The 27,990-nt window shown below is 34.0% G+C and overlaps 6 protein-coding genes across 12 annotated transcripts; 3 read left to right on the top strand and 3 right to left on the bottom strand.

Annotated features, from left to right (window-relative positions):
* Positions 1-4: 4 nt before the first annotated feature.
* On the bottom strand, positions 5-7,995 carry Ubr1 (Ubr1 ubiquitin ligase). 2 transcript variants are annotated; one of them, XM_083109365.1, is made up of 3 exons: positions 7,668-7,995; positions 7,023-7,245; positions 5-6,868 (listed from the first exon to the last, which is right to left on the bottom strand). In XM_083109365.1, the coding sequence occupies exon 3, from the start codon at positions 6,833-6,835 to the stop codon at positions 1,481-1,483; it is 5,355 nt and encodes a 1,784-aa protein (XP_082965491.1). In that variant the 5' UTR covers positions 6,836-6,868; positions 7,023-7,245; positions 7,668-7,995; the 3' UTR covers positions 5-1,480. The 2 variants fall into 2 exon arrangements, with proteins under 2 accessions (XP_082965491.1, XP_082965492.1); XM_083109366.1 differs by lacking the exon at positions 7,668-7,995 and adding an exon at positions 7,426-7,655.
* A 208-nt stretch (positions 7,996-8,203) lies between these two features.
* Pfdn2 (prefoldin 2) lies at positions 8,204-9,421 on the top strand. The gene is made up of 3 exons (XM_083109391.1): positions 8,204-8,503; positions 8,718-8,841; positions 8,983-9,421. Exons 1-3 carry the CDS (start codon positions 8,355-8,357, stop codon positions 9,163-9,165), a joined length of 456 nt encoding a protein of 151 aa, XP_082965517.1. The 5' UTR covers positions 8,204-8,354; the 3' UTR covers positions 9,166-9,421.
* A 363-nt stretch (positions 9,422-9,784) lies between these two features.
* Cul5 (cullin 5) lies at positions 9,785-15,363 on the top strand. Of its 3 annotated transcripts, none has more exons than XM_083109372.1 (11): positions 9,785-10,084; positions 10,522-10,728; positions 10,872-11,051; positions 11,258-11,399; positions 11,512-11,826; positions 11,938-12,413; positions 12,512-12,775; positions 12,939-13,094; positions 13,211-13,491; positions 13,703-13,826; positions 14,054-15,363. In XM_083109372.1, the coding sequence occupies exons 1-11, from the start codon at positions 10,067-10,069 to the stop codon at positions 14,246-14,248; spliced, it is 2,358 nt and encodes a 785-aa protein (XP_082965498.1). In that variant the 5' UTR covers positions 9,785-10,066; the 3' UTR covers positions 14,249-15,363. The 3 variants fall into 3 exon arrangements, with proteins under 3 accessions (XP_082965498.1, XP_082965499.1, XP_082965497.1); XM_083109373.1 differs by having other exon boundaries at positions 9,785-10,127; XM_083109371.1 differs by lacking the exon at positions 9,785-10,084 and adding an exon at positions 10,140-10,220.
* Positions 15,364-16,554: 1,191 nt separating this feature from the next.
* Positions 16,555-19,237, bottom strand: Sra (RRM_RCAN_like domain containing protein Sra). 3 transcript variants are annotated; one of them, XR_014440498.1, is made up of 6 exons: positions 18,734-19,083; positions 17,915-18,178; positions 17,643-17,832; positions 17,373-17,525; positions 17,030-17,271; positions 16,555-16,933 (listed from the first exon to the last, which is right to left on the bottom strand). XR_014440498.1 is itself a non-coding variant. In XM_083109364.1 (5 exons), the coding sequence occupies exons 2-5, from the start codon at positions 18,167-18,169 to the stop codon at positions 17,147-17,149; spliced, it is 723 nt and encodes a 240-aa protein (XP_082965490.1). In that variant the 5' UTR covers positions 18,170-18,175; positions 18,734-19,237; the 3' UTR covers positions 16,555-17,146. The 3 variants fall into 3 exon arrangements, 2 of the variants coding, with proteins under 2 accessions (XP_082965490.1, XP_082965489.1); XM_083109364.1 differs by having other exon boundaries at positions 16,555-17,271; positions 17,915-18,175; positions 18,734-19,237; XM_083109363.1 differs by having other exon boundaries at positions 16,555-17,271.
* A 464-nt stretch (positions 19,238-19,701) lies between these two features.
* LOC145977406 (BRO1 domain-containing protein BROX) lies at positions 19,702-22,698 on the bottom strand. Its single transcript, XM_083109362.1, has 7 exons — positions 22,444-22,698; positions 21,985-22,215; positions 21,792-21,887; positions 21,514-21,692; positions 21,256-21,431; positions 20,887-21,119; positions 19,702-20,764 (listed from the first exon to the last, which is right to left on the bottom strand). Exons 1-7 carry the CDS (start codon positions 22,542-22,544, stop codon positions 20,518-20,520), a joined length of 1,263 nt encoding a protein of 420 aa, XP_082965488.1. The 5' UTR covers positions 22,545-22,698; the 3' UTR covers positions 19,702-20,517.
* Positions 22,699-22,819: 121 nt separating this feature from the next.
* LOC145977404 (protein dispatched) lies at positions 22,820-27,859 on the top strand. 2 transcript variants are annotated; one of them, XM_083109358.1, is made up of 11 exons: positions 22,820-23,229; positions 23,631-23,650; positions 23,734-23,871; positions 24,087-24,758; positions 24,847-25,234; positions 25,363-25,564; positions 25,670-26,057; positions 26,146-26,718; positions 26,801-27,101; positions 27,190-27,490; positions 27,634-27,859. In XM_083109358.1, exons 2-11 carry the CDS (start codon positions 23,648-23,650, stop codon positions 27,857-27,859), a joined length of 3,192 nt encoding a protein of 1,063 aa, XP_082965484.1. In that variant the 5' UTR covers positions 22,820-23,229; positions 23,631-23,647. The 2 variants fall into 2 exon arrangements, with proteins under 2 accessions (XP_082965484.1, XP_082965483.1); XM_083109357.1 differs by having other exon boundaries at positions 22,822-23,650.
* Positions 27,860-27,990: the final 131 nt, after the last annotated feature.

Genomic DNA, 27,990 nt, shown 5'->3' with positions numbered 1-27,990 from the left:
GGCATACGCGTTGTAATTTTATTTAACAATCCAAGTTCGATAAACGCAATAACATACGTTTCTCGTTTATACGCAATAGTCCTCCAAATCCTCAAACAATATTTTTCGATTCAACGTACCGTTTCATAAATTACACGAAGACGTTCTCGACGATGTAATAAAAATGTAAAGATCGTCAGTCGAATACAGTCGCCACAAGTCGTCTTCTTATTGCGATATACACACAAAAATGAAAGACAGGTGTTTCGGTAAATTTATCAATCGTACATAGAATATTTATATATACAATAAATCTTCTAATATAAATTAATAACTTTAATTCTTTTTCATCTGCGTGTGTTACAGATGTAATCAATTGAATCGCATACGTATCGAAGATTCAAGTACGATGCCGAAGCTACCTCGCGTTTCTTAACATTCTTAACTTCCAGTAATATCTATCTAGAAGAGACTAGCGCAACGAAAGAAAACAAACGTTACGTATTATTTTATTTCATCGTTGAGATTTGTTCAGAAGGAATTACTCTTTCTGGTATCCATGAATTTTTCTTCTTCTTTATATTCTATATAAACGCGATCGAACGTTTCCAAAGCTACGCATGTTTGGAGCCTGAGATAAGGTCGCGAATCGAAGCGGAAGCACGATGGTTTCCGACGAAATTACAGCCGTAAAATTGAGAACTTCTAAACATTAAATAATAGCAGAAATAATTGTTGATAAAAATAGTTTAAAACATGAAGTGCAGATAAAAAGAATAAAATTCTCGATCCAGAATAATTTGCGATTGTCACTTAAAAGGTGCACGGTGAATACGCATTCATTTCATTTACATGATGACATAATGATCGCTAATCATATCGGAGTTACACGGTACATACATACCGCATTATCCTACATGAAAAGTACCAAATATATAAGTTAGCCCGAAGTACATTTATACGGCGATGATACAGATGAATATCGTCGTTCATTCCGCTCGTTCGTTGTTCTAAATCTTCAGAGTGAGATTTAGAATCCATCGTTTATACACGTAGAGAAAATTCCTCGAATTCTTATGAAACACCACAAATTCGATGATGATTGGTCAAGTATCGTCGTGTTAATTATGGATTCGCATCTACAAGCAACAAAATTCAGAGACGAAACAACGTTAATAAATATAAAGAAATATTTTAATTTAAATACATAACATATGATAAATATTTTCTCAATTCTGAAAAACAATCTAAGAATATAAATTTTGTGAACTCTCTGAAATGATAAAATAGTGTCCGCAAGGCGAGAGAAGCGGAGAGAAGGAAAGAACTGGAGAGAGAGGATGAGAGAAATATCGTTTATAAATACACAAGCCTGCGCGTATCTCTCCGAAAAAATTTCATAAATCTCACATGCTAAGCGTAAGAATTAATATTATCCTCATCTTTTTTTCAGATTAAAAGTCCGGGTCAGATTAGATGTGGGAAATCCCACAAAGTAGAGTTATAGATGTTGCCATTGGGTTGGCATAAGATTGTTCGAGGATTGTTCAATAGCCCTGGCCACGGATTCATGAAGTCCATGACCGAGCCATATGTGATTCAATCGTCGATACTTCTCGTGGCATAGATGCAATGGATTTCCGCGTCGTAGACCCTGATCCGTCTCGCCGTATTCGTCAAGATACGGCGGGCATACGAAGGAGCCGCGATTTGGCGTACGCAAGAACAAAATCTCGCATTCGCGTACACGTAGAAATATACCGATGCCACAGCCGCACTTGCTCGCGTGATACGTGCATGCGCCTACTGATGTCTTGTTGAGCTCCGTTTGGCAGCAGTAGCTTTGCGAGCACAACATATCGCCGCATACCAGACACATCGTCGGATTACGCGAGTCTTCCCGATCGCTGTTCGGGCAAGTGAACTGGGATATTGAATTGATGAGTTCGCTATAATCATCGGGCAGGTCTACCAGTTTATTCACCATCAACGGATCCTTGACGATCAGAGCCTTCTCGGTACCTGAACGATGATTCCAAACTGTAGGGTGATTACGCCATATGTCTATCAGTTTTAAAGTAGCATCTAGATGAGAATAAATTAAAGCATCGCAAGTGGCGGGCAGTCCCAGATATAGACAGAGTTTCTCGTACGTGTCGCCGTGCACCTGCGTTAGTTCGCTCGGCGGTGGTACATCGGACACGTAATGGAAGTAAATGGCGCAACATCGAAGGAAGGGCCGGCAAGCAGATTCTACTTGTCGCCATAGGTTGCTGGCTCTCTGTTTGTCAAAGTGCATACCCAGAATATGGAACAAAGCAATGTCCGATTCAGCTTCCGCCTCTTGACTATCTACTTCCATAATGTTAGAAACATCGGATGTAAAGAGGATCTTCGCAATGTGGCACAAAAATACGAGCTTGAGTGCATGCGACTCGAATACGCAGCCTGTGATGATAGGTGGTGGATTCGGACCCTCTTCGTGCGCCTTTGTATGAAAAAGACTCGGTAGTGAGTTGATGAGCGGTATTAGCACGCCAAACGGATCAATATCAAAAATGCTAGGCTCACTGGACGGACTTTCCATTAATATCGTAAGCAATGCTTCTGCGTAAATCATAATCCCTTCACGATCCGCCCAGATATTCGCACGATTCGACATATGCGCGCCTAGAAGAGCCGACAATCGCACGAGACTCTCTAAACTATCGCCCTGTCGAGAGGTCATGGCGCCTAATAATGGCTTGTCCATGTCGCGCAACAGGAATTCTATTGCATGGATCGTGTACGCTGTCGACTTCCAAGCTAACAAGGGTAGATCACCATCGATAAAATCCGTGTATCTCGAGTGTAGGATTTGTCCAAAGATCGAAGCGAACATGTGGATCATCGCCTCCATTTTTCGTGAGAGATTCGGTCCGGATCGTGAATAATGAGATTCGAATGGCTCCCAAGCTTCTTCAATCTCTTGTCGAAGGACGGTCATAGGACTGACGACATCCACTAGACTATCCGTCTCCATGATTTTGCCGAACTTCTTATTCGGTTTGCATTCCGTCGCCAACGCCATGACTTTCAACCACGTCTCGAAACTAATATCCGGTTGTGGTTCCGGAGTTGGCTGAAGCATCTTCAAGGGTGGTACAAGCAGGAGAACAGTATTGCTAAGACATTCACACAGCGGGCAGAGATACTCGCGGTTCTCGGCATCAAAACTCGCCGGTGCCCGCGTTCTGTAGGGTCGCCGATTCTCCTTGACGAGTACATTATCAAAATAATCCTGCCAACAACGAGCATGCATCACATGGCCGCACGTGCTAGTGTACGGTGATACGCCCAGTTTGGCTGACAAATACAACGGACTGGGTTCCTCAATGTCTGGTCGACGTTGACATAGTACAGTGGATTGCTGAACGAACGCAGCCAATACCATTGCAGGATCAGCTTCCGTAACGATTTGATCCTCCTGGCACAAGATGCATGTGTATGTCTTCTGCTCGCATAACCTACTGGTCTGACCGATGCCAAGGGCGACTGGTGTACTTCCCTCTTGGGAAGAAGATTCTGTCAGATCCATAGCGGAACCACGATCGCTAGTTTTACTATTGGCGTCCAGGTTCGCTTCTTCAAACAAGGTAGCATTCTTCTTCATGAAGTGATTCTGCATAGCTGTCATCTGCGCCATGATCTTGGCGCGTTTTTGAGCTGCCATTTTTGTTCGCCACTCTTTGTCCGTCTCCCTAGTACTGATGTCGCCATCGCTTGTTTGCTGCAGTGGCTGTTGTTCGGAGTGCGAAGATGCTGGACTGGCTTCTGTAACAGTCAAACTAGCAACCTCGCGATACTTGGTCAGAACCCATGTGAGCAAATCTTTGTGAGCCTCCATGCGCGGACTGGTAGATAGATCCTCTAGAAATTTATAAATCTTCCATTTGGCCGCCCGTTCGCAAAACGCGAGGAAAGGATAATAACCAGATTCTTGTTCTTGCAGCGCATAACCGATCAGATGAAGTATCTTGTGTACCTGCGGTTCAGAGAAAGTTCTGGCTGTGAAATCGAGCGCACGTTCTAGCACAGTTTTCATAATGTGAAGCATAACATCGCATTGTAGTAGATCTGCTATCATACTAAATGACTCTGTCAATCTAGGCAGTTTCGGTGGTGGACAGCACTCCAGTTCTCCCTGAGCTTTCCTGCGCTTACGTTGAACCTCTTCTGATCGACTATGCTCTTCCTTCGTGTAGTGATAAAAGAATACGTTGTACTCTGTATACAAATGCGGCTTCAATTCATATACACCCTTCCCTGCTGATACTTGCGCCGGTTTTTTAAAATCTGCTACTTCGTGTATCACCCTCTCTACGTCGGTCTGAACTTGGTTAACAATGTCTTCCGGCAATGTTTTATTCAGCTCTGAATGCGAGAGCGGTTTTATGCACAATTGTTGTATGATCTCCTTCTTGAGACGATCGTCCGCAGTCACTTGACCGATACCAGGAACGTGTCTCTCGCCGATAATCGTGATGAGTAAGCCCAGAAACTCCTCTACCAGATTGATCGTCTGCCGCATACCATCCTCCTCTAGATTTTTCAAACCGAATACCTCGAAATATGGCTGCGCCCAATTGAGGAGATTAAATTTATTTAAAATGTGAATCAAGAATTCATTACTTTCTATCAGAGACGCGCCAACTTGAAGCAAAATAATATCCCGATCCAACATCTCGCTACGGCACTTGACATTATGGTAAAAATACAATTGATTTAGCAAAGAGTAACCGTTTCGTCGCCACATTCCCGAGTGTACTTGTGAGATCATAGCCTGTGCCGTCAGCACGGGCTCGATAATTTGTTCGAGCGTTGGTCTCGTTTGATTGATAAATTCGGGCGATTGAAAGTGTAGGTTATACTTTTCCAGGTGCAGGAACAGACCGGCAAGAAATCTCGAGAGCGGCAAATGAATGGAGACCGGTTCAGATGATACGTCGTATTGTAGGCACGTCGCGCTATGATCTGCCAATTCTCGCACCTGGCTTGGTGCTGGTTCATTTCCTAACTGTTCATACAGCTTCCTCAAGAGCAATATGAAAGATTTGATCAGTACAACTCTGTCAGAACCGCACCACTCTAAGGCCAGAGTGATAACCGATGACAGCTTAATATGCAGATTGAATGCAGACTCCCATTCCGGTTCATACTCCATATGCTGACCGACTTGACGAAGTACAGCGTCCATGCATTGCATGCTGCAGAAGAGTGTGAATAACAATGAGATTCCTTGCAAAAAACCGCGTCTCAATTCGTCTGTCCATTCATCGGGTTTCGCGCTCAGTAAATATCGCAAATCGTAGAGTATATATTGAGCTCGCTTGAAAGAATGGTGCGGCATATTTCTTTCGAACTCTAATTTTCCAGCGGCATTACATCGTCGAGAGCTCTCGGAGACGAACGTGTTCAATAAAATAAACAACGCGTCGTGGTGCGCGATGAGCAGATGCGCCAGAGTTGGCACGGTAAACAGCTGAACGGAAAGCGAAACGATCGAAAACGCGTGATCGTGATCGTCTTTGATAAAATCTTTCATAACGGAGCCATAGTTATAAGTGAACACAATGGCAAGCGCTTTCTTGCTCTCATACTCCATGAGCATTCCAGATATGAATAATCTATGCCATGCTGTTCTGGCAGATTTCCATAACTGTGAATCTCTCGTGAGTATTCCTTCAACGATCGACGTCTCGGGTAGTTTCGTATTGAGCGCAATGTTACTGAATAGTACGCGAAAACCCTCGCAATGACTTATAAATTGTTGCAGCCAATTGAGCAGTCTCATAGCGAATGTCTGATGAGCTACTATGTGAGTGTGAAGGACTAGCACCTTGAGAGGACGATTACTATGTCTGTACGTGAATCTTTCAATGTCGACACGCAGTTCATTGCAATGTCGAAATACCGAGCACTTCACTACAGCCCTACCCTCTCTATCAACGTTAGTCACAAACTCTACAGCTTCCTTCTGCGAACATTTAATAACACGTTGGAGCATATTTATCACTTGATCAAAGGTGTGATGCTCATCGTTGAAAAGTACAGTGCAATAAGTGTCGAAAATGTCCAATTGATCAAGCGCGTACGAGTAAACTGCCGTGTCTCTGACGCAGAGATTCGACGGCAGCGCGACAGTGTATCTTAGTGTCAACAGTTCGTAACAATATTCCAACACTGCTTCGAAAACCATCACTGCTCTCTCCGCTATATCACCAGGCAGCTTGTTGCCACGCGACTCTTTTGATTGCGTTCCCGCTAAATGTATCTTGCAAAACGGCTCGTTTTTCCAAGCTTCCGTATCGCCGCAGTCGCAGCATCCGCCACCACTGGACGTGCCCATCTTGTATTTGTGATTCCGATGAGCGGATTGTTTGAAACAGTCTACGCATAGGACACAAGTTGAATCCATACCACATTGCCTGCAACTGTAGGTCGGTTCACCCATTTTAAACATTCTGCCACATATAGATGGTGGATTGTCCATCTTACTAAGCTCCTTCAAAACTATCTGCGGATCACCGCCGCACATGAATTCTTCTAGAGTCTTAAGGAGCATTCTTTGTGCTACTTCATCGTCGACGGTCCATTCCAAACAATTGCCATTACGCTCAGGACTATATATTTTTGGCACCCAAATTCGCCAATATTCTCTGAAATTATTACTTGTTAGCACTCCTTTGTTCATCTTCTCCATCCATACATCCACGCACGGTGTATTTGTATCTGGGAATACAGGCTGCATCAAAGCAGGATCCATGTCTTCAATGGCCTGAAGTGGCGGCTGATTTTCTATATTTTCGTTATTCATCTTGTCTCACTTAAACTGCAAGTACAATGTGTACTGAAAGTGTAAAAAAAAAGTTATGATTTATAGAAATGAGTCAGTCTGTTTCTTACACAAAGGATAAATTTTATATATATATATATATATATATATATATATATATATATATATATGTATGTATATATATGTATATATAAATATAAATACTAACCAATAATGTGTCACATTAAATATGACTGTAGATATAACCCAGGCAAATGTACATTTTAATAAGTGTTCTTATGTGCAGCTGACTCATCCAATGTCTTATCACTATAAAACATCATTAAAATCTCTTGCAAGTCTTTTCTAGTCGAGATTTTAGATTGAATAATCACTCCCAAAAAATCTTTATTGCAGTATCATGTAGTATCATCATTTTAGTAGCTCACAATCTGAAAGCAGTCATTTAATATAAATTCACATGTACCCCAGAATAAATTTAAATATGGCGTATACAATTTTCAATCCTGTTGCATATAAGAATATTCGCCAGAATTTACATATACGCGTGTATATATATATATATATATATATATATATATATATATATATATATATATATATATACACACTCAACAGACACATATATATGTGTAGAATGCGTGGGTCCGAAATCCAAAATTAAAGGTACAGTAACACAAATACACCACGTCACTCCGTATTGCGTTGCTAATCCTCCCATATGTATATGTGTGCGCGATATAGCTATCTCGTCAAAGTTCGACGAGAGGTTTCCGAACGATGACGTTCGGTGAAGAGTGTTGGCGATTTTTCGGCGCGACAGGATTATTTTTATCTCGCGAACGATACTCACTGCTGTCAACGCGAGAGAACGGGTCAAGGTTAATAAAAGGCGCTCCGTCCGCGATCATACGGCTCTTTGTCCCCTTGCGAAATCTCTCACGATCCGAATCCGATCGCACGACTGATCCGGTCGCGATCCGATTCCACTTATTCGCGCGATTCGCGCTCGCGCTCGCGCGACACCGTACCCGCTACGCGAATTACACAACTACAAAGACTGACATTTCGCGACAACGTCCGATAAGCGATATCCTCGCACAGCTGCTGCAACAATGATGCATCAAAATGGCTCGCGATGGCTCGCGAGGCCTGCGCGGAATCCGCGCCGCGGATCGAAGTTATACAGGTACGAGAGGGGTGATTGCGATTTGTACAAAATCCAAATTGCGACGATACCTTTCCAAGTTGCGTTCGCAAATCTACTGATCGGAATAGGGCAGCGTTCAATTGACCAATCAGAAGGAAATACTCCTTTATTCTGATAGGTCGATTAAACGTCACTCTAGTAGAGTAGATTATTAGAACGCAATCCTAAAGAAGAAAGAACGAGGCTGAGTATTTCTCCTCGATTCCAGTAGTTTTATCGTAGCATGACTTTATTCGATCTTGCTGCGTTCATGATCGTTTCCAGTTGTTGTCTTGTGTTCTCGACGTTGTTGTCCGATATCGTTGTAGAATTGTAATCGTAATTCCTAATATGGCCAGCGAAAAAAAATCGACGAAAGGGTCGTCGAAAAAAGAGAAATCCGCCGAGGAGATACTGACAGAGTTTCAAGTACTCCGAAATGAGCAGAGAATGTTGGCGAATAAACTGTCCGAGATGGAAATGGAATTGAACGAGCACAAGTATGAGCCGATCTAACCTGTACACTTAAGATTTTCCCTTTAACAATCGGACTATTCTTGAATTGAAAGAAAGTTTAGGAGAGAGAAAAAAAAGAAATGCTCGCAAATTTTTAGTTTCGCGAAACTCGATCAAATAACCTCGAGACAATCAATAGAATATAATTTTTCCACCGATATATTGTTATCTATCTGACTGATATAACTGATGTTTCAGAATTGTTATTGATACATTGAAGAATGTAGATCCCAAGAGGAAATGCTATAGGATGATTGGTGGAGTTTTGTGCGAACGTACAGTGGAAGATGTCATGCCTGCTCTGGTGACAAATAAAGAACAGGTATAACTTGTTACGTTATTCATATTACATTAATATTAATATTCACTGGATTCTTCTTGGAAGAAGATATGATTTATATATATGTGTGCATCTGCATGTATGTATGTATATATGTGATAATAAATTTAAATGTGTTTTCAGTTGTTGAAAGTGATAGATGCTTTAAACGATCAAGTAACAAAAAAAGGAATTGAGATAAATGAGTATAAGGAAAAACACAATATTAGAATCAGAGGGCAAGATGATTTGCAGCAACAAGAAGAAGATAACAACAACAAGGAAACCAAAAGAAAGGCGATTGTTGTGAATCCGATTGAGGTTTAAATGTAATAAATAATTATTTTCAGATATTTACATATTAAGACATTTCATATATGAAAATTCAAAGTCAATGACTCATATATTTTTCTCTCAGTGTTGTACACATTTTTAAATTACCTTGTGTGCTTATTTATTATATCATTTTGATAAACAGCTTCATGATGTTTTATCAGTTCTGTTAGATACTTGTTCCATAAATGAGTTTGTAAAGCAAATTGCAATATTGTGACATCTTGCAAATATATAAATTAGATATGTACAGTTCCATGTTGAACTTTTCATTATTTTTATTTTTAGGATTATGTATAAAAAATGAAATAAGATTAATATGTTTTTCTTCTCTCCATAAGATAAATATGTGTATTTATTTACTTTTTACCTATGCAAAAGAAATTTTATATATGTATATATATATATTTGATACAAGATGAAATTTTGCAAAGATGTAAATAATATTTGAAATGTGGGGCGGTTTAAAAAGAAAGAAAAATAATTCGATTATGCGTTATTTTTTAAAACGCACAATTATATATCTCGAAGAAGATTAAACAATTTCAAAATATACAGTAAGAAACCTCGGTTTCGCCATATTTACTCCCGCAAAATTGTCCAATTGAGATGTTTGAGACATCTCATAGGGAATTGCGATAGCACGTGCTATCGCATAAAAGGGACTTTGCGCAATCGTCGTGCACAGATGTAAATTTATTTTCTGCTAAAGACACTCGGGAGTCTTTATCACTCTTTACTAAGAACAAACAATTGCAATATTTCGCGGATATCTCGCACGATGCGGTCCATTTCCGACTGATCTGAATTGACTCTTGCGAGCACGCGATCACTTTGCCTGCCATTGGCGTAGTGCTCCGAAAATTCTACTGGACGTGTACGTGAAAAATTTACGATGGCGGCGATGTTGAAGGTTAGTGGACAGTGAATAAACAAATTACTACTAGAAAAGCATGGTAAATCCCTTTCATCTACTCGAAATAGAATTTCAACCGCGGAAATTGATGTTATTTCATCCTCCAGACTACGCAATAATAGACGTTTACATTGTAAAATACTCCAATATTAAAATTTATCTGGCATTAAAGTTCGAAAAATATATACATTTTTGTTTATCTTATCGTTCGTTTTATGCTGTTATAATTAAACGATTAATCGAATTTATATTGAATATTATATAATCCAAACGTTATTTTTATATGATTATATTTTAACTTTTTCTTTTTTCCTTATATATTTCGGCTAATTTTATCAAAATATTAAAATATATCCCTCAGCAATTTATTTGTCGTTTATTATTCTCTTTTTTTTTTCAATGCATTTAACGAGAAATGATATATTAATATTTAGGATAAAGTACAAGCCACATTTGAAGACAAATGGCCATATATGCGACCGATTATATTGAAATTACTTAAGCAAGAACCAGTAACACAGGCAGAATGGCAGGATTTATTTTATTCTGTTCACGTATGTTTATGGGATGACAAAGGACCTCCCAAATTACGTGACGCCTTGAAAGATGATATAATGGATTTTATACAACAAGCTCAACAGGTAAAAGAAAGCAGAAAATAAGTAGTTTATATTAAAACTATTTTATGCTAAAGATTATTTTATGTTAAGGTTATACTTTTAGCGCACTTGCTCCATTTGTCTCACTAAAATAACAAAATATTACGTATTATGACTTTGCGCAGAGAGTTTTAGCGCATCAAGAAGAACAAGCATTATTGAAAGCATATATAGCCGAGTGGAGAAAGTTTTTTACGCAATGTAACTATTTACCAACACCATTTAGGCAATTAGAAGCATATCTTGCGGGGAAAACTAGCTCCAGCACACAAAAAAGGAATCAACCTGATGATATAGTTAGGAAGGTAAAAAGGAGTTATAGTATTTATATATAATATTTTATAATAAAATATTAGATTAAAATATTAGATATTTTATAATAAAATTATTATATATTTTTACATATTATACATACTTACATGCATCCATGCATACTTTATGTATTGTTATATATTATTAAGTATTTTTATATAATCTTTCTTTTTATTATTTATTTCTTTTTATTATGTAGCTAATGTTGGATAGTTGGAACCAAAGTATATTCAATGAAATAAAACAAAGACTTCAAGATGCGGCCATGAGATTAGTACGAGCTGAAAGAAACGGTGAAGCGTTTGATTCTCAACTTGTTATTGGTGTCAGAGAATCTTATGGTAATTATAAAATATATAATATGTATTATAATTATATATATATATATATATATATATATATATATATATAAAAGAATTTTTTTCTTTAATAATATAACATTTTATGTTTCAGTAAACTTGTGTTCGAATCCGACAGATAAGCTTCAAATATATAGGGAAAATTTTGAGGCAGCATACATTCAAGCCACTGAAGCATTTTATTGGGTCAAAGCTCCGGAATATTTATCTATGCATGGTGTGGAGAATTATATGCGTTACGCTGACTCGAAATTAAGAGAAGAGGAGTTGCGTGCTCAAAAATATTTGGAGCCGAATACCGCGAGTATGCAACGGTTAACGGACTGTTGCGTAAAAGTATTAGTCGCGACTTTTAAGCCAGCCATACTCGCAGAATGTCCACGAATGATACAACATAATCAAACTGACAGTGAGTATTTCACTGTTTGTAATTTGCAATTTTGTTGATTCGCGATTAATTTTATAATAATATATGCCACTTTTCTGATCAATGATAATTAGTGAGATATAATCATTGCAGAGCTTCGCCTTATGTTGAAATTAATGGATAGAGTTCCTGACGGCGTCAGTCCCATGTTGAGAAATTTAGAAGAACATATCGCGAGCGCGGGTCTTACGGATATGATGGCAGCTGTAGATGTCATTACTCAAGATTCTGAAAAATACGTGGAAAGACTGTTAGATCTTTTCCATAGATTTTCCACGCTCGTTAAAGAGGCATTCGATGATGATCCACGGTTTCTTACAGCACGAGATAAAGCTTATAAGCTCGTTGTCAATGACGCCACAGTATTTAAATTAGAATTGCCTACTCGACAGGGTTCTGGAATCAGTGGTGCATCTGTTTTAAATAATAGACCTATTACTAACAACAATGGATTAGCTGAATCAAAGTGTCCGGAACTCCTCGCGAATTTCTGTGATATGCTTCTTAGAAAAACGCCTCTCAGTAAGAAACTAACTACCGACGAAATTGAAAGTAAATTGAAGGATGTGGTCAGTAAATATATATATAATGATATATATATAACTGTATTCATAGAGATCAAATCTTTCCAATGAAATTTATGTCATATTGCATTCTATTTTTTTAGCTATTAGTGTTAAAATACGTTCAAAACAAGGATGTATTTATGCGTTATCATAAAGCGCATTTAACTAGACGATTAATATTAGATACGACGACAGACTCGGAAAAAGAAGAAAATATGGTAGATATGCTTCGTGAAGTTGGTATGCCCGCGGATTTTGTTAATAAATTAGCTCGTATGTTCCAAGATATTAAAGTATCTCAGGATCTAAATCAACAATTTAAGGAACAATGTCGAGCTGCCATTGCAGATAGCATAAATATTAAGGTAACTGTATGGTTTGTTTTTTCATATATATATATATATATAATGTGTTCTTATACTTGTATATAAATTTGGTATTATAAATTTAGCATTATAGAAAAGCTGTATGAGAGATATGTGTATAGTATGAATATTTTTAACTAAAAATATATCTTTCTACTTGTAGATTCTCAATGCGGGTGCATGGGCGAGAGGTAGTGAGCGTGTTACCGTGAGTTTACCGCTTCAATTGGAAGATTATATTCCAGAGGTCGAAGAATTTTACAAAAAGAAACATAGTGGAAGAAAGTTGCAATGGCATCACCATATGTCAAACGGCACGGTATTTTGCACACATTAATAAAATTCTACTTTTATTCAAGCAATATTTCCAGATGCATCAAGAAGACATTTTTATTTCTTAATTAATGCATATCTCATAACATGTAAATGTTTCAGATAACGTTTGCAAATAAAGTTGGACGTTTCGATATAGACGTAACGACCTTTCAAATGGCAGTATTATTCGCTTGGAATCAACGACCCAACGAAAAGGTCACGTACGAGAATCTCCGATTGGCTACTGAGCTTCCAGATCCCGAACTTAGACGGACTTTATGGTCTTTGTGTGCCTTTCCGAAGTTAAAACGGCAACTTCTTTTAGTGGAACCGCATGCCGCTACTCCGAAAGATTTTGCAAACGACACAAGATTTTGGGTCAATCAAGAATTTGCTATTGTGTTCGTATCCATTTTTTATATTAACAAATGTTACACAAATGCTATATTTTAAAATTATATTAATTATATTTTATTTTTTATAAAATATATCACATTTCATTGATTTCTCATATACATATATTCTAGAATTCAATATTTGTGTATGGGCAATGCAGATTTGTCCTTAAAATAATATAAATTTATAAATGTATAATTATTTATAACATTATAGAAAAAATGGCAAGATGCAAAAGCGGGGAAAAATAAACTTGATAGGACGTCTTCAATTATCAACAGAACGTAGCAGAGAAGAAGATAACCAATCTATTGTGCAGCTCAGAATATTACGAGTACAGGTATATCGTTTTTAAATAAGTAGTATGATATAATACATAAAAAAACATCCATTGACATTTGTTCACAGTTTATTTGGAGATTTGGAGACCCAGCAAACATGATGACGTCCAAAAACGTCTTAATGACATATTATACGTCATTAAAACGTTATTAAGACGTCTTTAGACATCATCATGTTTGCTGGATTATATGAATAATTTTTATCTTCTTATATATAACTTCACAGGAAGCAATCATCAAGATTTTAAAAATGCGCAAGAAGATCACTAACGCGCAATTGCAGACCGAACTAGTGGATATATTGAAAAATATGTTTTTACCAAGTAAGAAGATGATAAAAGAACAAATTGAATGGCTCATTGAACACAAGTATATTCGTAGGCACGATGACGATATTAATACATTTGTATATATGGCATAACACGGGATTATACACACGTACAAGATTGTTCACGAACTATGGTTAATATTATATTTTTATAAAAAAAATTTAGTTTTGTCATATATGCGAGGATATACGTTCAAGTCTGCCATGCGCTATTATGTTTCATCTGTTTTTTTGTAACACAGTATGAAAGAAAGGAAAGACGATATTTGACTAGATTTTAAAATAAGATACCGATAAGACAAGTCATATTGCCTGCATTTGCCGATTATTATACATGAATAAAGTGAAATGTGTAGCAAAACTGAAGAAAATGTCGCAATAATAATAAGAAAGGTGTACAACATTATATCATGATAAAACTAGCATTTATCGTTTATTTTTCTGGACACTGATCTGTATTAATTTAATTAGGAAAGATTTGATTAAATTAAAAAGGAGAATTATCGGTAACGCGCGCCATCACTATTCCTCCTATTTATATATATTTTACTAAAAAGTATATATATATTCTTATAAAATATATGTACATCTTCTTTTTAAAAATTTTTATACTGTTAATTATATTTGTTAAAAAAAAATTTGGTTATAGTATTAATATAGAACAATTTGATATTAAAAATCAATCAATTAAATCCTTGCACAAATCTGGACAACAGTGCAGTGTATATTTATACACTGCATAAAATTTAATCGTAAATAAAAATTCGCAAATATACTTGAATATATATATATATATATATATATATATATATATATATAATGTTTTACATATATATAGATTTACTCATCACTAAATATATATGAGCTATCGCGAAAGAATTGGAATTCAGAATATTCTCTACATGGCATAATATATGTTTAATTTATTACTAGAATTTATAATTTGCGGACGGCGTTCAAAGATATTCATAATTCCCATTTTCAAGATACACATTAAAAGCCCGATGAATAATGTTGTTCAATGGCCTATACAATATTTTAATGCATAAGCACGTACCTCGCAACACCAAATTTGATTTTAGCGATGATAGAAATATATGTATTTATATAATTTCTACATCTGAAACGTAGTTATGATGATTCGAATCGTCAAAATAATCGTCAAAATAGTTACTTAAGCAAATAATAACGACGGTTATATGTATAAAGCTTTTATATAACTTCAATAAGAGTGAAAGACGAGTGTAATGGTATAAAATCTCAATGAATTAAACGACAGAATATTTCATAACTGTATACAATACGTTCTTATCAAATTTCATTGAATCTCTATTTTACCTATTATTATTATTATGCAATAAATTCCATGTGGCAACAAATAGTGCTTACATACATCAGATTATATATATATATATATATATATATATATATATATATATATATATATATATATATATATATATCAGAATATTTTAACGTAAAATAATTTGTATTTATATTTTCTTTTTTGATACAAATCATTTGTACATTATTTCCTCCGGTATATAATAATTATTCGTATATTATTTATTTAGATTTTCAATTATTCAGTAAAGAAAAATTGAAATTAAATGACGCAGCAAAATAGTTTTACATTTTTCATCGCCGGGAGGATACAAACGATACTACACACTATATAAAATAACTAAATGTGTTACTATAAAGTATTTATAAATATTCAACAATTATTTTTAGGTCACAGATCTTGCAATAACAGGAATTATATGTTTCACACACGTACAGAACAGTATATATACATATACACAATCACCACTGCCGTTATGTAAATCAGTGTAATGCTGATATGATCACATACGGTATCGATGTCTATCCTATTTTTTTTTTTTTTTTATTTATTTTACTAACTTAATCCTTAAAGAGCAAAGTGATAACAATAGGTGATTTCATAAACTTCATTGACAAGAGATCATAGATATAGATTTAGAATAGCATGTAATGTTCAAGCTAATATGAACTAGCTTCTACAGAAAACACACAGAACAAAGAATCACACGAGAATTTTTAGAACAATACATTCGTATACACACACATATCACATACTTATTAATGTCATATACTTCTACAGATTTTTTCGCGCATGCACGCAAGGCTCAATTGGAAATTCACAATACAAGAAAATAATAATCTTAAAAGAATTTTCGAAAAAAAGAGAGAAAGAAAAAATATAGAAATAAATAAATAATAAAATAGAACCATTAAACATTCTAACTTTTTGATTCTGTGTGTCGAGCGATTATTCTAACATTAGTTATTAGTATCTTTTATGTAGATTTACAACAATATTGTGTTTTATTACATTATGTGTTTAAGAATAGAAATAACACACCGACAATGAGAGGTAGAATTGCAAAATCTCTGAATATATTTTCAACAATTTCCATCTTTGATTCATCGATTTTTAATTTTATCACATAGGATAATTTTTCACGATATGTACGATACAATATCAATTATTAAGAAAATAACATAGAGACAATATAGGCCAAACTATTGGAATTTCTTCAACTGTTGGTTTCTCTTCGTCGCGTATATATTTTCGGAAATAAAAAATATAAGCAATTCACAAATTTTTTCACAATGTGCAAACACAATTTTAAACTCTATTTCTTGATCAGTATATAACAATAAATATTTATAGAGAATTGATATTTATAGATCACTGTTATCCGTGGGAAGCTTGGTAAATATTATATACCAGATTTCATCGTTGTCTGTAAACTGTCAATCTTTTTATAATAAATCACTTTTTTCATCATTTGGATCTAGCTACACACAATTGAATGTGTGAATTATAATCTTATTATATAATAATACCTTTTTTTAAATTTAAAATCGCTCGCTAGATGTGCTCTTTTCAGCTTGAGTCTAGTTACTCTGCAGATTATAAGAGCCTATCAATGTATGATCAATCAAAAAACAGGAAAAGAAAAATTAGTGTTCTGGGCATCGCGTATGTTGAATGCGAGGCGCATCTTTCGCCAAATTCGCACTCTCACAAACGTGCACAACTATTCCCGGTTGTCCCGACCCTCCTGGATGTATCTCGTGAGGTCCGCCTGTAATATTAATAATTATTTATGTATAATCGAACATTATCGGATTTAGATAATAATCCCTTATCTCTTTTATTTTTACATAAAATATAAGTTCAAAATACCTGTGGATAAATTGGCTATAGCAGCTAATAAATCATGATTAACAAGAGGTTCTCCTTCTTCGCGTGGATGCCAGCCAACCGGCGGAGAAGCAGGAGGAGATATGAGGAACTGTTTGGTAAGAGCAGGTGGTTGAAGATGCTGATCCTCCATATCTGAAAAATTAAGATTGTTAATAAATTGAGATTGTTAAAAAATTACTTACTCTTATATCTTTTGTATCATTGAAAATGCTTAATCTTAAGATCTGAAAGTCTACATTATTTACAAACCTATAGGCGTCACTGGTTGTGCAAAATAACAATTAATATCAGTTTCCCCAAAATGCGTTTGATGCAAATGCAATCTTGCATTTGCTGCAGCATTGGGAGAATTATAATTTACCCTCATTCTTCTGAAGGATCTAAAGTATTGAAACGTAGCATCTTCTCCGAATTCTTTGAAAAGATTTTCTATGGCTGGCTGTAAGAATAGAATAACATCACAATATAACAAAGAATGTTTGTCATTAATAGTACCCCATGCAAAACTTTTATTTCATTACCTTCAGATCATCATTCTTAAAAACTCGAGGATCAACATTAGTAACAATTACAGAAGTTGGTAAGTCTTCATCATGAACCAACTCATCGATTGATCTAATATCTGTATCGTGTCTTTCTCTTTCAAATTCAAGTTCTAATTGCTCGTAATTTGGATGTAAATTTGGTAAACCATCCACTTCATTAATTATTATATTTTCAGTGTCTTCGAGCTCCTCCTCTTCTGTCATGCCTCTATTACTGCATTTTTCTTCCATTTTTCCCTGCTGGATTTAAAAATAGGTAAGAATTATGGATTTAAAAATAGTTAAGAATTGTAGGTTTAAAAATAGGTAAGAATTATAAATTTAAATATAGGTAAGAATTGTGAATTAATAAATAAAAATTCAAAAATTTAAGGTTTTGAAATATATATTCATTATTTAATGTGTGAAATGAAAGGAAATATAAATATTATAGATGATATTCTTTTACATTTATATAAATGGAATGCATAAAAATAATGAAAACCAGATGTTATATAAATATATAAACTAAATTATGATTGAAATATATTTTTGAAGAGCAAAAGAGGTATATGTGTTTTTTGAAACATATTTTGAGATATATCTTCCTATCGACTAATAAAAGTGCAGTGTGAGCGTTAGATTCGGTTTATTGACCACGCAAGTGTCATCAGATCAAGTTCATTGTCACCAGAGCGCAAAAGAGCGAAGAAAATAGCATATACGTACATATGATCCAATGTTATCACAGGTGACATTAGAAGAAATGCGATAAATAATGATAATGAAAGGTGCAGATGCATCTTTTTTTCTTACCTTCAAGTCGATTTCTAAACGAAGAGGAGATCAAACACCACGATGAATGTTTTCAAAACGCTTCTTCGTCACAGATATAATTCGTTACGTATGTAACATCTACACCATCTTAACGAATTTAATCGCGCAGCTGTCAGATATCAACATTCTCGAAATACATTCACTTCTATCTTGCTTTCGACGGCGTTCGCTATTTCATCGCTGTTATTATAACGTAACCGCACGTCATCGTTTATTTTACGACAGGAACAACCTCGCGCGTCCTATCCGTATTGCTATCCGATCGAATGCCATGGTCGAGGAACAGATTAGGGTAGGTTAGATGTGTACGGGCACGGATAGGAGTGGAACTATTGAAAACTATTTGGGCGCAAGTGTACCCAAGCTTTTATTATATATCGGTACATATAATTGACTATAAAATAGAAAACTTGGCAAGTTGCGAGATACACAATTTTGGAGCAGCTGAATAAATTCTTTATTTGACAGTCACGATTAAAATTTCTCATCGATAATTTTTCAAAATGACATTTCCAAATTAATAAGTATGCATTTATTTATTATAACTTATGTTTAAGATACTTCAAACATCCAAGTATTTTTTATTTTTAAATAATACAATCATTTTCATATATTATATATTTTTAATATATATAGATATATATTTAATATATATATGTAAGTCAGTTAGTTTTCTTTATATATATGTGGAAAAATATCTTTAATTATGATTATTAGGTTGCATTTTAATGTTTTTTTATTATATTTATGGGTGATAGAATATTATAGAATACACAGAGATCTTAATAGTATATTGCACATAAAAATTTTTTATATAAATTATATAACAATTAACAAAATTTTTTTTTATTATATATCATGTATATATAATTTATAAAAGCCAATATGAAATACAATAACTTGTAAATTTTAATTTTGACAATATATAGACAATACTGATTACACTTATATAACTCTTGAATATATCACAAATAATAATTAACAAAAATTGTTATAATTTAGTAATAACTAATACTTTGCATTTAGTTTAACATGTTTTTGAAATACATTTTATACATATATATGAATATATATCTCTCTCTTTATATAATCTGAATTGAACATTTCGTTAGTTTTAAATTTATAACTTATAAAAAAAATATATAAAAAGGACCATGTTCATACATTTCTATTATATGTATATTGATATAATGCATTACATGCATATTAATTGCAAAAGTTTTTTCTCGTTTGATTACACTTATTAAAAATATAGTTTCATTAAAGCATTGACTAGTTTGCATAGTGATTAAAATATTGTTTATAACAATTCTTTGCTTTTAGCAAAAAGTCACTTTTACATATAATTATATACTTGATTATATTGCAATGATAAAAGCAAATTACATATGGATTGTATCACATATGTTATTTCACATTGATAAAAATGTAAAAATTAAACAGAGAAATCATCAGAGTTTTAAACATGTGCTGAAATAGATACATATACTGATAATTTTCTTATAGTAATTTATCTACTTATTGCATCGTAAGATATATACTAAATTATATAAGCATGTTTGCAAAATAAATATCTTATACTTTTTTAGTTTTATCTAACAATTGATGCTTTGTTTCACAACATAATTTGTACTTGTGACACATATATATGTCATCTACTTGTACACTGTTCCCACACATGTTTATTATTGCAATTAAAACTAATATCACTGTAACAAAAAAAAAAGAAAGCATTTATAAATCATATCATTGCAGGAAGATTCTTATTGTAAAATGCAACCACTTTCATTTTTCGGCTCCTTACTACTTTGATGAATTGCCTCTTCTTTAACTGGAGGTAAAGTCTGTTCCTTTTCTACTTTTGCTGCCGCTATTCCAGCTAATACTTTGTACGTGCCCAAATTCCAAATGGAGTTCGGTGACGGCATCTGGAAGTCGATTGGGCTGACTAAGCCATAAGTAGCTTTTGTATCCAAAGTTGGAACTTCTCCCGGTATTGTATGATGATATCTGATATTATTTTAAATTTTTCGATTAATAAATTTTGTTTAAATGTTAGATATTAAGATATGATACATAACATTACCCCGATAAAATAATAATAGTCTTTTACAAATACATAAGATAATTACATCAAACCGTTCTCTCGGTTACATTTATCGAGAGTGAGTTTTACTATAGGTGCTAAGCGCTTAAATACTGCATGCTGATCTGGTTTAACGCGAGGCGCAGGTCCATGTGTTTTCCCGTATTCTTGACATAACGCTTTTGCTTTCTTTAAACATGAATCGCTTTCTTGCATTGCTCGTATCGCTTCGCCGCATTTATCCATTGCTAATAAATTTTCACCACAATAGTTATAAGCCTAGAAACGCAGGTTTATGGATAGCAAATATTTATGAATAAATATTTTTTATGACTAACAATAAATTACAAATCTTTTTGTTTGCATTTAAAATCATAAAATAATTATAAACTTTTTTACAAATTTTCAAGCTTACATAAGACTGGTAAAATGCTGCTTTTAGTTCCAAGTATTTTATCCATTGGGCAGATATTTCTGGCTTAAATGGACGAAGAGTGTTAGCGGCATCCAAAAATAATTTACTAGTCTCATTAGCTAAAGCTGTTATCAAGCTAGAATTATGTTTGAGTTCTATTGCTCTAGCCACTGTCACTATAAAGAGAATTAAAAAGGTGATATAAGCATAATTAAATAAATTTATTAAAATCACATACTTGAATATTATGAATACAACCTTCTTGTGCTTCTGCTGTACATTGATTAACATATGCGTTTAGGACACGAGGATCTAAATCACTTCCTAATGGAGGTGGATTAGCCAATTGTGGCAAAAACTCAGTCTGTACAAAGGTAAATATTCCTGCAGCTCGTCTTAACATGCTGTGTACTTCTTTAGCCTCGTTCATTGTAATGCTAAATATTGTAATAGATTATTTTATCCTTATTTTAACACAATATAATGTTATATAATATTAATTATTTAAAGATCTCTTTTATTTAATTCATGCTTACTCATCTTTTGCCGCAATCATAGCTGCATGCTTCATGAACCAAAGACCTATATTGATGCTCATGTTAGCTGCTTCATAAACAGAATCAGCACTGGAGCTATAATAAAAAAAATTGTAATTTTTAATTGTGAATAATCTTGGAATCACTTAGAAGCCATGTTACTTCATTAAATGTTCTCTTTATAATTAATTACAATGTGCCTCCACCAAGTAATGTTTGAGTCCACTTAAATACAAGAACATTTCTGAGTTTGCTGGGATTAGGTCTGCCAACATGTTGTGCTTCTTCCTCGGATGGTTTAACTTCCCACAAAAAGCCATACAACAAACTCAGATAACTAAGAAATGCAGGTTCTATTGTATCACTGGTATTATTTGCATTTCTGACCACATCTAAAAGTCTCGCTCTTGACAGCTTCAAGTCACTGAAAATGCAAACTTTTTGATAAAAAAATATATATGTATATTTTTATTTATATTTTATTTATATTTTATATATATATTTTTTTTATAGAGTAGTCTTATAGAATTTTACAGAATAAAATATATAACGCTTTAATAATTATGTATTCTCTTGAGAAATAATAGTTATCAGATTATAGCAGTTGTCAGTGAACAATATATACACGATCCATTTCTAAAATTTCTCTAACCTGCAGAGCTTCTTGGTAGCGTCCGTAGGATTTGAGACTTTCAGCTCGAATTTTTGGCTCGTTGTCGCTTTTAGCACGTTGCGATGAAACCAGTGAGCCATCGCGTCGCACGAATTTTACGTGGAGGCCACGGTATCGGTTATTGCGATTCCGATCCGATTTCACACTTGTCACTTTTGACAGATAAGACGTACGTACGCTGCGTCGTTACGCTCAATGGAAGGTATGCACTATATCGTATACTTTCTCGTAATACGATCTCCATGTGTATGTGTATGTGTGTAGCAATAGTTCGTTCAAAAGATGGCACACAACATGGCATGGCCAATCAGATTCGCCAACACTCATTTTCATTCACAAACCTTTCTTCCCCCTTGTCCAGAATGGCACGTTATATATTCCTTCAGTTGTTTCCTTATGCCATGTATCTATACATTCACGATTCACTTGGATCGTACCATTTATCATTGTAATGTAAACACGTGCTATTATTTAAAGTAGACGCGTAGCGTAATTTACTTATCGAGGAGCATCGAGGAATTAACAAGAGATCAAAAATATGACGCGTTCAATGTGATTGAATAAAAATACGAAAATAAAAGGAGAAATGTTATTTGTAAGAAATATATCGAGGGAATCAAACAAGTTGGCTGAGATTTGTTGCGTTCATATACGAACTGTTTCTCCATATATCCTCGATTAATTGAATACTGATCTCTCATTCGGTTGTCTTTGAAATTATACACAAAGCGTAGACTGTGATATACAGATCGAGAACGTTAAAAAGTATTCTATCAAGAACGTTTAAAATATCTTTAAAATTCTTTAAATTTCTCTAAAATACTAAATAAAATGAAACAAGAATGATTATGTGATACAAAAAGTTTGTTTATTATAAAAAAGTGTTTTTAATGCTGTTACAAATATATTTTAACAAACTCCACAAAGATAATAAGTGATAAGTTCTTCATTATATCTGTGATTTTCCATATTCATTCTATATCATAAAGTTTCATAGCATAAAAATATTTGAATTAAACATATAAAACACAAACAAGAAATTATAGAAATGGAAACATTCTGGTTTCCTCGTCTGGTTGCTCATCATCCATATATAATTTTGATGGTGGTCTTTGCATTTTCATCGATATGTCTAATTATTCCTCTTACAACTAGAAAGTTTCCAGATTTTTCGGATCCTCAAATGGTATGTATAAATATGAATCTGTTTAAATTTGAAAAAGTTATATAGCATTGATATTTAAAATATGAAACATTTATATCTTATAGGGTTTTGAAGCAAGAGGTACAGTTTTAGCACAAAGACTTACAGCTTGGGATCATTTAATGGAAGCTACAAAGGCAAGAGGAGAACTTACTGATAATCCTATTGAATATCACCAATACATACGTCAACTAAATCAACAGGTGTGTATGATACAGTATTTTATATTCTTATTCTTACTTGTTTCAAATACATATTTTATATATTCATATATTTATATATTTTATATATTTTATATATTCATTACATATTTTATATATTTATCCAATTAGATGGTTTTATTTATAAATGTATATTGCTATAAGAATGAAATAATTAGCAAGAAAATATATATTAAAGCTTTAACTTGATTTTGCAGTCTAATATACATACACAAAATCATAGTTTGTCTATTCAGAGTACTCACAGAAAAAAACAAAAAAAAAGTAAAAATAAACGAAAAGGAAAAAAACATCAAAAGCAACTAAATGATACAAGTTTAATAGGAATAAACGAGGATAAAGATAAATGGAATGAATTAATAGAAATGAAAGATAAACATGATATAAATGTTACAATGGATGACAAAAATCAGAATCAGTTTGATAGTGATAATTTTTTCTGTAATTTACCAACTTCTTCATACGCTCGTGTTGTAATTGCTGTGGATACTGAAGAGAAAAATCTATGGTCAATGGAAGGTGTATTAGCTCAATGCCACATTGATGGTGTACTTCGTGCAAATGCTCATTTTTCATCTCTCTGTCAGATACAAGAGCACAATCATAAATGTTGCAGAAGCTGGTCACCAGCTAACTATGTGGCACTTTTATCCAATCGCAGTTCTTGCTTGGGAGTAACAGAAAATGATCTGATTAAAGTGAAAACGCTTTTGCAACAGTGTGCTCATTATTACCATAATCGTAAGTTATTGCCTAATTGTGCAGAAGATTTTAATTGCCAAAAACATGTGCCAACTGAATGTTACATGAGAAATGCAGCTTACCATTTATTGCACTATCTTTTGGATGTTAATTTTATTCCGAATCCGGTAAGAATATACCTCGCTTTATATCGTTTCATGGTACAAAGGATTATACTTGTTCATTATTCTAATATTTATTGTTGCATTGTTACAGAATATGGATTCGAAAAATATACAAAATTTGACATTGCAGTCTGCCATGTTATTTCTTCCAATTGCAGCAAGCTCTGCAACTTTAGATTTTTATAAAGCGATAAAGAACAATGATTTAATGTATGGAAATTTTCGTGTTCAAGGCATGGAACTTGGCCTAAAAAGTACATTGTTTGACCGACTATTAGTATCTGATTCAAGTTTGGTACTCCTTGGTTTTATCTTCATTACTTTCTGTATTTGGGCATACACTGGCTCTATAGTGTTGACCATAACAACAATTTTTGCAGTGGTATTTAGTCTTGGTATTTCGTTTGCAGTGTATACTCTAGTTTTACGTATTGAATTCTTTCCCTTTATGAATCTACTGGCTATTGTTGTTGCCGTAGGTTAGTATTTTATATTATAAAATATATATATTTTTATATTTTTTTAAAATAAATTTTATACAATTAATGATACATATATTCATCTACAGATGTTATAAATATATTATTGTAATGAAATTATGTTACAGGCATTGGAGCAGATGATGCATTTGTTTATTGTAAAGTATGGGAGTCTGGAAAACAGCAGAAGCTTTCCAATGGTGGATTAGTACATTTAGTACAAGTGACAATGAAACATGCTTTTCCATCTATGTTTGTCACATCCCTCACTACAGCTGTAGCTTTTTTTGCATCAATTGTTAGTAATGTGACTGCTATCAATTGCTTTAGGTATTAATTTTATTACACATAAATAAATTTTTTTTATATATATTTAATACTTTCTTAAAGTATGTATATCTCTTATGTACATACTCTAATAATTTTATTACATAGTTTATTTGCAGGCATGACAGTTATTGCTAACTTCTTCTTGATGATTACATGGTTACCAGCATGTGTGATTGTATCAGAGCATTGTAAATTAACTACGTTATCGCCTGTCAATTTTATTACCAGAAAGATTATTCGTCCCCTACGATCTTTGGGAAATAAAGTAACAGTAGGATTTACCGTTTTTCTTACTGGAATAGTGATTCGCCTACGATTTTTATGGTTACTAACTTTGGGAACTATGGCAATAGCATGTTGCATTATTGTCTTCCATCATCCGGGTCTGGAATTGCCGGATTATATTGATTTTCAATTATTCCATAACACGCATCCATTTGAGCGATACGATTTAATATATTCGCAGAGATTTTGGTTTGAACGACATGAAATGGTACCTATATATTTATATTTATTTAAAGTTTATATTTTTACATATATAAAATGTGTACATACATGTAACATGTATTTGATTAATACAGATTGGTAGGGACGCTGATGTTTTACCTTTGCGATTTGTATGGGGCATAAAACCGATCGACAATGGCGATTACCTTAATCCCAGCAAAAAAGGAACACTAGACTATGATGCAACCTTTGATATTTCTAATCCTAAGTCACAATTATGGCTCGAACAATTTTGCAAAAATTTACGGAGTCAACCCTTCTATCGTAGTACTATGGGACCTTTGGGACCGAATTGTTTCATCGAATCATTACGTTCATGGATGAAGAGACGTTGTAAAGATCCCATTGACCCGAATATCGAATATTTACCGTGTTGCGAAAGTAGTGAATTTCCATATACACCCAATGTTCTACAGCAGTGTGCGGCTGAAGTTAGTACGGAGATAGCTCGCACGCCTTATTTGTGGATTAGAGGTGGTGCGATTTCTGCAGGTTTAAAATTTTTAAAGGAACCAGAATTGTCCTCGACGCCGAACGATACACTTTCGCTTAAAGTAACACCTAAAATTAAAGCGCTTGTTGTTGAATATGATAGCACTTACACTTATACTCTCTCATTTACGAACATGGATAAATTTTTTCATCAAGTAAGTGATTTTATTTATTGATGAATTATCTATATATAGACTATAATAGCAATAGTAAATTTTAATCTTTAAATTTGAATAGGTTGAAAATTGGATGAAAGATCAATTACGAAGTGCTCCTAGAGGCATGCGAGGTGGTTGGTTCATTAGTTCATTCGAGTTTTATGAACTACAGCGCACTTTGTATGAGGGCACCATATGGGCAATAGGATTGTCATTAATTTTAGCTCTAATAGTATTAGCACTAGTTACTCTAAACCCTGTCATTAGCCTATATGCCATTATAACTATTGGTGCTGCGATAATAGTAACAATTGCTATACTTATTCTTCTCGGTTGGAAACTCAATGTCTTGGAGAGCGTTGCAATATCTACAGCTATTGGTAAAGAACGATAAAGCAAACCTAATTTTAAATTTATAAAAATGTAAAATATTCCTAAAATTGATTGAATATATACATTTTATTATAGGTCTTGCCGTTGACTTTAGTTTACATTATGCCGTGAGTTATAGAGCCTGTATTTCTGAAAGAAAAATAGACAAGGTAAAAGCGGCGTTGCAACAAATGGGCGGTCCAACTCTTATGGCGGCGATTACAAGCGGAGCTGCGGGCGCTTTAATGTTACCTTCTCATGTATTAGCATATATACAAATTGGTATCTTTTTATTACTCGTGATGGGCATAAGTTGGATATATGCCACATTATTCCTATGTTCGATGTTAGCAGTTATGGGACCGTCTTCGCGCTTCGCTCAGTTTGAATATTCTAGGTGATAAGCTTGTTATATACATTCAATTAATCTTATATCTATATAATGTATTTCAGGACTCTAGTAATGCAATCGAGCACATTCCACGATACAAATTATAATAATTAATGGTAATGGTAATGATAATCTCCTTTAAATTACAGATTAAAAATGTTATTGAGCTGTTTTCATAAATACGAGGATGATAGCGTAGTTGAAGCCGACAAAGATAACAATCGAGCGAGAAAAGCTTATAAAGGACGTGGAATGCTATCGGAATCGACTCTAAGCACATCCAGCTCTGTATGTCAATTTCATTGCAGTGAATTGGAAACTCTTGCGGCAAGACCTCCATCACCATCATCTCCATTATCAACATTACTTCGTTGAAATATAATTATTATTATTCTTTAAATCTAAATTATTCTTTCTAGGAATATCAATTTTTCATCTTAATAAATCGTGTACTTTTTCAGATTGTATGTAAGACTATCCACATGTGTTATCTTGTATGTAGGTGT

The sequence above is a fragment of the Camponotus vicinus genome, unplaced genomic scaffold (genome assembly GCF_025532165.1).
Source record: "Camponotus vicinus isolate PSW18456_S1 unplaced genomic scaffold, iyCamVici1.0 SCAF_9, whole genome shotgun sequence".
Classification (NCBI taxonomy): domain Eukaryota; kingdom Metazoa; phylum Arthropoda; class Insecta; order Hymenoptera; family Formicidae; genus Camponotus; species Camponotus vicinus.
This window is presented reverse-complemented; position numbering and strand designations above follow the sequence as displayed.